The sequence below is a fragment of the Dermacentor andersoni genome, chromosome 4 (assembly GCF_023375885.2).
Source record: "Dermacentor andersoni chromosome 4, qqDerAnde1_hic_scaffold, whole genome shotgun sequence".
NCBI lineage: Eukaryota > Metazoa > Arthropoda > Arachnida > Ixodida > Ixodidae > Dermacentor > Dermacentor andersoni.
The window spans coordinates 209,133,303-209,146,016 of NC_092817.1; the positions used below are offsets into that span (position 1 = coordinate 209,133,303).

The 12,714-nt window shown below is 43.7% G+C and overlaps 1 protein-coding gene across 4 annotated transcripts in view; it reads right to left on the bottom strand.

Annotated features, from left to right (window-relative positions):
- The window catches only part of LOC126538486 (uncharacterized), a 145,687-nt gene that overhangs the window by 17,552 nt on the left and 115,421 nt on the right, over positions 1 to 12,714 (bottom strand). For all 4 annotated transcript variants that reach the window (XM_072288019.1, XM_072288017.1, XM_072288018.1 and 1 more), the window contains 2 exons: positions 4,487 to 4,558; positions 1,067 to 1,188 (listed from right to left, as the gene is read on the bottom strand). In XM_072288019.1, coding sequence (XP_072144120.1) covers positions 1,067 to 1,188; positions 4,487 to 4,558 — 194 coding nt within the window. The remainder of the gene's footprint in view (positions 1 to 1,066; positions 1,189 to 4,486; positions 4,559 to 12,714) is intronic.

Consider the following 12,714-nt stretch of genomic DNA (forward strand, 5'->3'; position numbering starts at 1 on the left):
GAATTATACCTAGTGCCTACTGATGGCCTTTGGTGCCGTTCTTTCAAACTTTCTTTCAATATATCAGTTGTGAAATGTTTTTTGTTGTTTCCTCAAAACCACAATTTTGATGATGATGTCGTATTGGAGGTGCATTATCTCTGCTTCTACTTGTGCTATCACTGTACAATTGTTTTTTTTTTCCAAGAAGGCAAAGCTGTGTAGAGTGCAAATGTGCAAAATAACATTGTTGAATTTATAAGAAAAATTTTTTTAATGTTTCTTTTTTTAGCAGTTAGATGGATTTCTCTCACTGAAGTTTGCAATGTTCTTATTCGATATAACATTGTGATTGGATACCACATTTGCTCATTTGCACTCTCTGTTAGTTCCACATCATTTTCGTATGGCGATATTTATTATGCCATGTATACTTTTGTAAATAGCTCACCTCCAAGCAAATTATGCAATAAAGCTGAATTTCTTTAATTTCGGGAAAGTTATTTACTCTGCAAGAAAACAAGATGCGTATTTAAAGCTAGCATATTGAAATACATAAACATAGCAAGTTTCATCAGAATCGACAAAGAATTAAAAAAGTTTTCAGGTGCAGGGTCCCCCCTTAATGAAGCTCGCACATAACGGTGCCAGATTTTCATCTGTGTAATATTGTAGAAACACATAGAGCACAGCTATAACTGTACGCTGTTTCATAATTGGCGTGCAACACTGTGGAAGCTACGCAAGGCATTCAGTCATCAATATGTCAAGCTCTGCACATTTTGTAGTAAAGATTTGTGGTTGCACATGTTTGCGCTAGCTCAGCGCAAGCCTGTACATGAGGCACTTAGACGAGCTTCAAATGAAAAACAATAAAACGCCAATGATCCATTAACAGCCATAGAACACAGTTTGCTCATTTATTACTGAGCCCAAATAATGAAAAATGTCACATAGTCGCAGGTGAAAAACACTTGACTATTTCTTTGTGTGGACGCAGCTACTGCAGAAACCTTTGCTAGCCTCTACAGCGCTGCCCGCTATGTATGGAACCGAGTATAGGACTGGCAAAGGAAAGCCAGCCTACCTGGTGGTCGTCATCACGAGGGCGCCATCCCGGCATGTCGACTGGTAGTGAGTAGGCACAGTGCCGCACAGGCTCATCCAAGGCGCTGCTGCTGCTGCTGTTGCCGCCTCCGCCTGCACCGTCTGCATGGCAAAGGGCACATTCAGGGTGTCTATTATGTTGGCATTTTTGTATTTACTGATTTTTCCCACATTTCCTTGACTGTTTCTAGGAAAATTCCCTGGCAGGGTGGCAGGTTAGGTGGGACACTGGCGAGTTAGATGCAGTGAAAGAAATGGAGGTTTATAGCTTACCAAGTTTGTGCTCTCCCGTAATCTTGAACTACTACCAGCAGGACGTATGTTGGTTGGAACGCACTATCAGACTCGACTGAATCCCGTGTTTCAGGCATGTTCTGACCACCTGGCCAGGCTCCCGCACACAATACCAGGAAATGATGCCATAATTTGCACATTACGAAGGTTCAGTAGAAACTACCACTTTCCTCTGCTATACCACTAGCTTCACCATAATGTCCTAGGTACTAATTTCCCCAATTCACAACAACTGGGGTGAAAATTCCCAGTCTTTGTCCTGGACTTTCCAGAATTTACAGATTCCAGGTTCTCCCTCATGGTAGACACCCTAAGACTTCACAAAACAGCTGATGAAGGACTGGACTAGGGGTTATGGGTTCAATGCAACTTTACAGAGCAACAGAACAGAATGTATAGGAGAGAAAACAAAAAAAATGACCACTGCTCTACTAATGAAAATTTATTTCAAAAGTCAACATTCCTACACTCCCTTCAAGCACCACTTGCTTCAGTCTATCGAAAATTCAGTTTCAACGCAATGCTTGGATGTTCAGCATCGCTGAACACATGAGTGCTGTGAGAAAAGCTGTCTTTGTGAATCTTCACACCTCAACACCCTCAAGAAAAATCAAATATAAAAACAAATTCAACTATTTTGCAGCAAGGTAGACTTAGAAAAAAAAAACTACAAATGTAAATAATTAAGCTAGATGCATTGCTGCCAGATAACGTCTCCTGCCCCCCCGTAGCTCGTCAATCAAACATGCGGCAGGCACTCTTTCCATGCTTCTCTATTACAAACAAACCAGCTTTAAAAGCGGTTTTTGTGTGTTGTGTAGTTGGCAATTCTTTGAGTGTAGCAGGCATGTTCATTATGCATAGGCTTTATGAAATATCCAATATTGTGGCTCTTTAGCTTAAGAGGAACCTTTAGCTTGTAGGGCCGCAACTATCGCCTCAAAAGCCGGCAAAGAAGCAGAGGGGTCGCGTGCAGGTAGCGTGGGAATAGAACATGCTAGCGCGTTTGACCTGAGCAGCCGCAGTGTCGTCCACCCCCGAAATCTCGCTGCACTGTAGCTGGCCGGCCTAAATATACCGTGGCCATGGCGGCTATAGCTCCACACAGCCTTCTACAAGCTGAGGGTTCAACTCTGATTTTCCTATCCAAATACATGTAAAACACAAAAATGCTTTGATGACACAACCATCGGGCCAATTTGAATGAAATTAGTTCCACTTGAGGAAAGCTTAAGTTATAGTAACTTTTGATTTAGCTCTCCCAAAGTTTTTAAAAAGTGTCTAAAATTGGGGTGCTTAAGGAAAATGGAACCACGATGTTTACAAATTCACAAATCTGCACTAAAGACAGATATCGTAGATTTGCAATTTGTACATGCTAGAGAATCTCAAGCGGACAAAACAGATATGAATGTGAAAATGTTCACAAAGGTTTTGCATAAGTCCTACTTACAAATTATTGATACATTTCACAGTGGTGCATAAGACCTCAATTTTGTCCACTTTAGAGGTATTATAGAATTATAAACAAAATTATAGAATTCTTCATTGCTGAATTCCAGAGTTTTAAACTTGATAATTGAGTTTCTTTTGCAATCCTGCAATTTTCACTTAAAAGGGCCCAAGAAGAGTGAAAAACAACTCCAAATACCTCAGCGAAATCAGACGCCAGGACACGTCCCATTGTCGTGTGTCACCGATTTCGGGGGCGTGCGGATGTTACGAGAGATGGGGCTGGCAGATGCAGAGCAGCACCGCAAACAGATTTTAATCACACTCTACTCCAAACTCAAAATAAAAGTCGCTCAAACTAAAACACAACGAAGAAATACTAACACTTATGCAACCTACTTAATAATCCCTAAACATGTTCTTATTACCGGCTATGTTAGTCCTTGGCGTTTGCTACGCGAAAGTCAGGCCACTCCAGCCTATGGCTGCGACGCTACTAGAAAGGACCATTCTTACTGACTTTTGTCGTCGCACGTATCTTTCGAGTCCTAAGTGTGTTGGATCTTCATCATAGTCGGTGTTCTCGCTGACTCCGTAAATGCTGCTGCCTTGGCGTTGGCCAGTCAACTCGTCTGTCTCTCATGCCAGTGTCCCGAACTCTGTCGGTGACGTGGCACCCTGGCCTCACTGGTCAGGCCTAACTCCGGGTTCCACCGCTACTTCTTCTTCAAGTGCCGACGAGACGCTCCGGTAACTATCATACGTGCTGGTCTGCCTCTGAAGGGGGATCCTTCCTGGAGTGCCCTGCCCTGCCGTGAGAGGTGCCAGCAGGTTTAAGGAGCCTTGCTCAAATATCGCCGAGGTCGACAGCCACACCCTGGACCGCCAGCGTCACGGACTTCATCGAGCATCCACGGCTCCCGTCGCCAATGCAATGCTGACTCTACAACTTCCTTGGCCCAGAGCCACGTGGATAATCCCAGCCCGGCACCACTTCTCCCTTGATCACAGCTCTGGTGACGCGCCTCGAGGGCTCGTCCCGTTCAGACCGATGTCTGCACATCGTCCTCTTCTTCCTTTCTGCACCGCATGCCTCTTATACATGACACTCGTATCTATAGGATTTCATACAGCCTGCAATGCCGTGCTTGCTACAGTAACAAGATTTTTGGTTGTGGCTCCCGACATTGGAGACGTATTGGTACTTTCTCGCAGGCCGCATTTCGGTGATGAGTTGTGGCACTCTGCCAATAGATTACCACAATCGGGAGAGGGCTGTCGGGCACAAAGATAGTATATTTTACACAGTGGCCGGATGCCGAAAAAAACCTTGACTGTTTAAAGCAACTCAACATGTAGACCTATGAAGCCTCCACTGCAGCCGGCAGCAACGACTTAAACACCAAGTTTATAGCTCCTATCTTAAATAGCATCTGATTTGTGCTAATTCTGCAGCCCGGGTGCAATCACTAATGCCTATAGATGTGCGACAGACATTTAAAGCATCAAGTTCAACTTAAGGTTGGCATTCAGTGCCACTTCCTTCGGTGAATGCTAAAGCTCCTGCACAGAAGCCCAAATTGTTTTTCCTATCCTTATTAACGGCCTTTTAGTGAGCACGAGCCACTGTCAAAAACACGCTGTTGCTTCTCACCATCAGAGTCCTCTTCTTCCGAAGAGGGGAAAGCTGCCTCGTCTTCTTCAAAGCCGTCCAGTCGGAACATCTCTGCACAGAGAGACCACTCATTGCAGGGTCGCACGTGAATTACCTCAGGTAAGTTAAAATTAGGAAAGACATTCTAGCAGTAAGCCACATTACCTAATTGAAATCCAATCCTAATTCCATTCTAAGCCCAAAAACAAAAAGCAGAAAAATAAAAGAAAGTATAACAACAAATGCAAGCAGACAGAAAATGAAAATACAAATTTTAAAATAGCAAGGACTATTGGTAAATCTGTTATGCGGAAGCCTGCAAGGTGGAGGAAGCTTCATGAAAGGGAAAGGTTGTAATCAACCTGACTGTTGCATGAAGCATCACAGAAAACCCGGACCAGGGTGAATTTTTTGCAAAGCTTTTGTTCTGTGAAACCAGCATGTGATGAAGTATGACAAAATATGACAAGACACTTACCACAGAAGATTTATAAGGTTTACATAGTGACACCAAGAGAAAAAAAATGGAGCTGGGCAGGCCATGTACATAATGCATAGGTTAGATAACCGGTGAACCATTAGGGTTACAGAATGGGTGCCAAGAGAAGGGAAGCGCATCAGAGGACGGCAGAAGACTAGGTGGGGTGATGAAATTAGGAAATTCGGAAGCATAAGTTGCAATCATTTGGCGCAAGACAAAGGTAACTGGAGATCGCAGGGCGAGTCGTCCCGCAGAGGAGATAGTATAGGCTGATGATGAACTATTGGCTCCCACATGATATACTTGTTTACAAATGACAAAGAAACCTGTATGGTTTCCTTTGTAGCTTTGTGCTACAATCAGGTGGATGCTAATTTTTTTTCTTTCCAAGAAATTTTGGTGCCAGTCTTGATGTAGCTATTATACCTGCCTGACTCACTCTTTTGATGAAAAGATCCTCATCACTTTCCTTATCAGCATTAGTTGACATCCTGCGAGCTCTGAAGGCTGCACTGTGCTCATGCTAACCGTATGTATGCCAGAGGCAAACATTCAGGCTAGTTCCATTGCCTTGCTTGCTATAGGTAAGCCACTTCAGTCTTTTCTATCATTCCTCCATTGTTAGACAGACTGTTCTCCTAAGACAGCTTGAGAGTTGCACACTTACGTTTCAGTACCTGTACATCTTGTTTGATAACTTTATCACTGCCTATGGGCCACAACATGTTTCCATACTGTCTATTTCACACTTGACATCCCTAATTTATTGAACCACTTTGCAACACCTGCAAACAACATGATGGCCTTCGCCTAGGCTAACCATTTCCTTAGTTCATCCTGCAAAACATTCAATCATCTGGAGAGCTGAAAACATGTAACGTAACTACATTGCCGCTAGCTCAGCATGTATTGTAACCAATCTTTTGAATGAACATTGTTGCTGCAATCCTACAAGGGAACTCCTTCGGTTGCCAAGTTGTGATAACAACGGCAATCATGCTGGTTCTGACAGTAGACTGTTGAGAACATTGGGAGTGCAGTTTTGGCTTTGTATCCGTGATTGCACCATGCAGACAATTTTCTGAAATTTTCTCAAAAACAAAGGGCACATGTAATCATGAAAATATGGTAGTCATTCAGTCTGAGTTGCCATTTTCACTTGAAACCTTCCTAAGGCAGGAATGAAAATAGGCATTTTTGCTCTGTCTTGATGCATTCACGTCCTCGAGTGCTGCTGAGACAGGTGCTGCAGCCACTGGGCTGCCCCCATCAGGGCCAGGCACGTCAGGCCAACCCGAGTATTTCAAATTGTCTGGTGAGGGGGGGCAATGTCAGGGTCAAAGTAAGACTAGTTTTCACCCATGGAAATGTATAGGCATTGGCCGGGACCTTCCATCGGGATCGAATCGACTGGAGCGCAATTAACGAAAGTCTACTGCATCTATCTTTAATTGCCATTTCTTTAGGTACATGTACAGCTGATAGCCCGATAAAACAAAACCATCCATTTAGCAAGTTATGCTATTAAATTGTCAATTTAAAAAGTAGCAGTTTCTTGACTCGGCGGCAATAAAAATTGCTTCCCAGTTTTTTTTTTTTTTTTAATGAGTGAAATGTTTATTTTTATGTTATTGTACACAAGTAACAAACACTTGTCCGACCTGTAGCCGAAGGCTAGTTGAAGGTCCAATAAATAAATATAAAGGAAATCCTAGCACAGCCAAGGAATAAACAAACAGCAATAATAATTGTATATACATGGTTGTTGATTGTAAACTCGCAAGTCAGCAAAAGGTAAGTCAATAGAGCCCACAAACAATGCGAAACAATTATCGATTAGTACTGAACAGGTTGATGAAACATAATTTTTGAATTACAATACGTACATAATGAGAAAAACCAGAGTAATATGACATTTTAAAAACAACACAATTGTATGCCACTAATTACATAAAATAAGCAGCAAATAGTTTATAAGATACAATTGTTTTTCCTTTGTACAGATATATTATGGAATTCATGATTACTCTGTCTTTAGCAAAGAAACAAAATACTGTTTTAGGGCGTTAGGAAAGCTAGAGGAATTAAGAATTCCCGCTGAAAGTTTGTTCCAGGTTCTAATGCCTGTGAACTGCAGCATACGCTCTCCGTATACACTGCTACATGGTGCAAGATTAAAATGACCTGCAGTCGCATTTCTTGTACAACGTGATGACAAGTAAAATATGGATGAATTGAATGAGTGCTTGAATCTAACAACCTTATAAACAAATAATGAAATGCTCTGCTGACGTTAGTCAAACGGCAATATTTGATATTGGTGGAATAATGGGGCCAAATGATCGTAGTACAGTAAAACCTCATTAAACCGTACCCGCTTATTAAACAGTAGTTTCATTTTAAAAGTAGTAAAGTCAAATCCCCGACACAGCGGCCATTGAACATGTGTTTCTATTCGCATAAAGCGTATCAGCTTATTGCGTACGTATTGGTTAACACGTAGTGTTTCCACTTTTCATTGTGCAAACACGGCGGTGCGTCGTCTCCATCAGGCGGCCCGCCAGTACAACAAGCCACAGAGATCAGATCAGAACAACGGCCTCCAAGCGCCCTGTGCGTTTGCGTGTGAAGCCACATCAACATCAACATCATTTCGGTGCCGTGCCAGAAAGCGCTGTGGTGTCGTGCAAGCAAGGACTCGCGTCATGCCGAAGCTCAGATAAAAAAGAAAAAAGATGCCGGGTGCTCAGAAGGAAGAAAAATTAGACATCGTTCATGCTACTAAACGTGACACGAAGAACTCGGCGCTGGCACGCGACATGGATTTACTGTTGACTACGGTGTGTGGCATATATTTGGAATGTGAAGAAGTTGCTCGGCAGTGCTGCTGCGACCGCTAAGAGATGTCAGCTACGAGGTTCGACTCTTCGCCATCGTTGCCTCTGCTGTTGCCGAAGTGTCACCTAGCGACAATGATAAGGACGACAGGGAAAGTGACAGCACGGGCGATTCAGGCCCGACAGTGGCAGCAGCTGCACGTTACGTCAGCTTCATGAATGCAATCGTCGCAACGAGAACAGCACCCCGCAATTAAATGGTGCCCCGCGACTTCTGCAATGCTACCGTGCCTGTGCACAGAGAATATGCAACGCCAACGAGGAATCTGCCAGGCGAGTGTTTGCCGAGAAGAGGGCACTGGCTGAAAAGCTGGCTTACAGCTTCAGTGTGTGACTGCTGTCATCGCTGCTAGGCCACCACGGCAACAAATGAAAATAACACTTTTGTCGCGCGAAGTGAATAAATACTGCATGTTTTTTCCGCTTTCATCACACTCTCTCTGAGTTCCGTTTTTTTAAAGGTAAGTGGGCGATCTCATGCTATTTCAGTTAAACAGTACTACCGTTTAGAACATACTTTTCCCGAGCTCCGGCCAACTACGGTCTAACGAGGTTTCACTGTACTTAGAATGAGACACAATACTAACTGCGCGTCTTTGGAGCTTGATAATCGGATTTAATATGGTTTTATATGCCCATACCCACGAGTCAATGCAATACCTCAAATACCTCAAGTGACTTTCAATGAAAGCAAAATACATTAGTCATAAAACTGAGGTGTCAAAGTAATAGCGGGCTAGAGTTAGGCCGTAGCAACCAGATGCTAATCTAGAGCAGACGCTGTTTACATGATCTTCCCATTGTAGTTGTTTAGCAAAAATTACACCGAGGTATTTGTAAGAACTTGTCTGTTCCAATAAAATGTTATCTATATGTATGTTTAAAGGTGTAGTATCTACTATTCTGAAGCGCGACTGAAAAATTATATATCTTGTTTTTTTTTTGTGTTAATTGTTAATTTGCTACCTAAGAACAAGTCTGAAATTATCTTTAACTCTAGATTTACCTTATGACTAAGTTCTACAATATTATACGCAGTTACTATAATGCATGTATCGTACATCAATATTTCTACAGAGTCAATTATTTGTTGCAGGTCATTTACAGTTAAACCTGGATGTAACGAACCTATATGTAACGAATTCCTGGATTTAACGAAGTTTTTGAATTCCCCAACGCTGCCCCCATTGAAGCCCATGTATTTTCGACCTTGATGTAACGAACGCGTTGCGGCGGTTATGCCCCAACCACTGGCACGCGCTGGAAAGCTTCGGCGCGCGCCGAAGGGTCAAATGCGTCAAAGCGTCGGTCGGGAACTCGCTGAAGCGGAACGTCGCGCAGCGATTATGTCTACTGCCGATGCTAGAAGTTTGCCGGCGCGCGGCGAAGCTGCGCCGGCGTGCACCAATGGGAGGCTGCGACGCCTCGCAGGCGTCAACCAATCGGAGGCTGCGGAGCCTCTGGCTGCTAAGCCTGTAATGGCCGACCGTGCGGAGACGCCGGCACCAACGATCGTCCGAGTGTTTTGGACGCACGACGCGCGCGACAGTGTTCCTGAAAGACAGTGTTGTAATAGTAGGCCGACAACGACACGATCAACCGACCGACGATCGTGGGTTGTGGCAGTGCGACGTGGATCCGAAGCGACTTCGAACGACGCCGACTAATCCAACCTGCCCACTGGGTTCCGCCGGGCTCGGTACGATCGTCTGCTAAAACAGCCAACCGAATCACGATTGCCGCAGCGTCTGTGCTTGTTGTATGTGCATATTGTCGTGCTCAAAACGAATGGAAACACGTTTACGAGCTCCGAAGTCTGGATAATCAACACTCGCCTATCGCCGATGTTGTTTACGTTACGCGTAGGCCTAGCGCGTCCATCGAGTTCGTAACTGGCGAGTGAACGAACTCACCTGAGAAACTCTGTCGAAGGAAATGAATTTTCAGGTCCGTTTGGTGCTGCAGTGATTTAAAATATGGCACTCTTGACTTCGTGTGACCTGTGATGTGGTGAATGAACCGTGTGGAAGTTGGGTTGGTCAACCGCGGCGTGTTTCGTGTGGTGTCGGTTGACTCAAGTTTAACGGGCAAGCTCTGCGCTGTTTCCAGTGGTAAAGATAACTTCCGAAAGCAATATACACTAGTAGCCGAACTATTGGAAGTACTTACATAATCAGCCGTGCCGCCTGTTTCAGCTGACACTGCGCTCTTCTATTCGGCATGTGAATCCAGTTCAGTACAAGTTCACTGTACTCATTCACTCACTTCTTTCTAGTGCGTCCGTCTTTTGGGCTAGTTGGGCATAAATCGCTCGTGATGCAATCAAGAACACTGACGCACTGAAGCATACGTGACAACGCAGTCATGTTTGAGTCAGTGTGTCGTTATAGTTGAGCACTGCAAAAAGAAATTATCTGTTTGCAACGTGTGCCCTGTGTGCAGTGCATAGCAGGACCTGCATCATGCAAGACCTATGCATGTAGCAGCGTATACCACGATTCGATGCCCGCTTCAGAAGCAGCAAGTACTGAGTCAATGAAACTGTAATTGATTTTTTATCTCACTTTTTGCTTATGGAAAGTGTAGATGGTGTGAGTGCATTGTGGGGAAGGTGAAAAGGTGTCATCAGTGTTTTGTGCAGTCAGTACGCTTAAACTGCTGGAATCCCTTCAGCCTCTACTAATATGTTTCTTGCTGCGATACTATAAATTGTAGTCAGGACAAAGATCTACTCAAAACCAAGTTACTAATGCATCTGCGGAGAATGTGTTTGATTAAGTTAACGCTTCCACAACAACAATATGCCGATGCACAGCATATGTGCTTACAATAAATACATTCCGTAAAGGCGAACGACTGGGCCTACAATATCAAACTTTGTAGTAGCACCGTAAAAAGTGCTGCCATGCGTATCAGCTACAACGAAACTGCTGCACGTCCAACCTTCTTCCTTGGAGGCACTTCTATAAAGACTGTTCGGGCCCTTCCCATTCTGGGTGTAGCATTTAGCTGTTCTCTCAACTTTTCTGCATATGTCACCAGCACTGTATGTAAGCACCGGCCCTTTCTTGGGTTTGTGTCCCGTGTCTCCCTTCCCTGATGACCTAAGGTTTTCCGAGCACTCTACACTTCTATCATTCTGTCACGACTTGAGTACTGCTCATCAGTATAGTTCCCGTACCAAACTCGCGACGCTAACAAGCTTAAGCTTGTTCAGCGCTGGACAATACGCACCCTTTACTCCCGTCTTTTCGGTTGTCACAAGCTCATGCCAGCCTTCGAGGATTGCCTCAAACCCCTCAAGTAGCACACCCTGCAATACCAACGCAACATTGCACTAGTCTATACTGCAGGATGTTTGACGTCTCTCTGGACAGCACTAATCTTTCTTCAGTTCGTCTGAACAAGTGGTCAGCACAGCCTGAGCCCTCATCACGCCTCTATGGCCCGACACCACAACTCCATGATTATATCTGGCATGCAGAGCTTTCTCTCCACCCCCCTGGCGATTTGGATTCTCCTTCCTTGGAACCAGACTTCATTGGCACTCCTGTGTGTTGTGCACCTGTCGAGTGTGTGCGTGTGTGCCGTGCTGTGTTATTGAGCAAGTGTGTGTGCACGTGGAGGGGAAGGAAGTGTCTTCTGCATCCTGCAAATTCCTGCTTTAGATGGCTGGTTATCAGATGCTCTAACATACAGGCATCAGCCTTCTTTTTAGTCTAGTGTGCCAAGTTACCACTAAGATTATTATTATTATTATTATTATTATTATTATTACTATTATTATTAGAATCATCACTTTGACCACATTGATTGTGTTGAAGCCAGCGTGACACATAATTCAAAATATTTCTGGAGCTTTGTGGGCTCTCTCTTCTAAAAGGAGTGCCAAAGATGTACGTCTTCTTCATGAACATAGTGGTGTTGTATCGAACACTGCTGATGCCTTTGCAGAACATTTCTGTTTGCTATATGGTGTGAAATATGCTTCAAGTAACCTTCCTTCTCAGTCTGGCGCAGTGTATGCTAACAGTCAATGAAAACCTCATTTCCAAGTATATGAAGTGCCTTAAACTATCCCTTTCTTGTGGTGTTGATGGTATTTCCTCCACAGAGCTTAACCCTTTGAGACGCTGTCTACACAATTGGGCACAGCAGGAGCGTGCATCAATAGCAAAAGCACTGATGAAAGTAATGGTATTTAAAATGTGTTTCATACATCTTGAAACACTTATTATTGGAACTGTGCTGCAATATTGAATAATGTGCAGAATGTTTTAACAAAATGAGTGGGAAGGTGGACGGCTGGGTGTTGTTACTCTGTGTCAGTATGTTGTATGTAGCGGGTTCACTTCTTTCATTGTTTTTTACAATGTCGTGCACCAGGCATAATTGTCAAGTGGCTGGATAAGTGCTTTTCAAGCTTTTCAAAACACGAAATAGTACATGTTTTCATATTTTGTGTTCCTGTAGTGAGTTTTCGCATGGAGTCGAAATTTTGTAAACTTGACAAAACTCGCTAAACAATTGAAAATTCTTAATATTTGCTGCAGCTGTACACTTTCTACGATTCTGAGGATGCAAGAGATGTGGTGAAAGCAACTTTTCAATCAACAGGATAAAGTAGTGTGTGAAAGGGTTAAGACGTATGGAAGCATACTTGTTCCTCGTTCTCACAAGCATCTTCAATAGTTCCCTAAAGTCTAGTACCTTTTCTAGCACTCGGAAGGTAGCATGAACATTGCCCATGCACAAATCAGGTGCTAAATGTGCAGTTACTAACTGCCGACCTATATCTATCCTCTTCAGTGCGTCAGGTGTTCGAATCGATATGGGATTCCTCGCTTTCT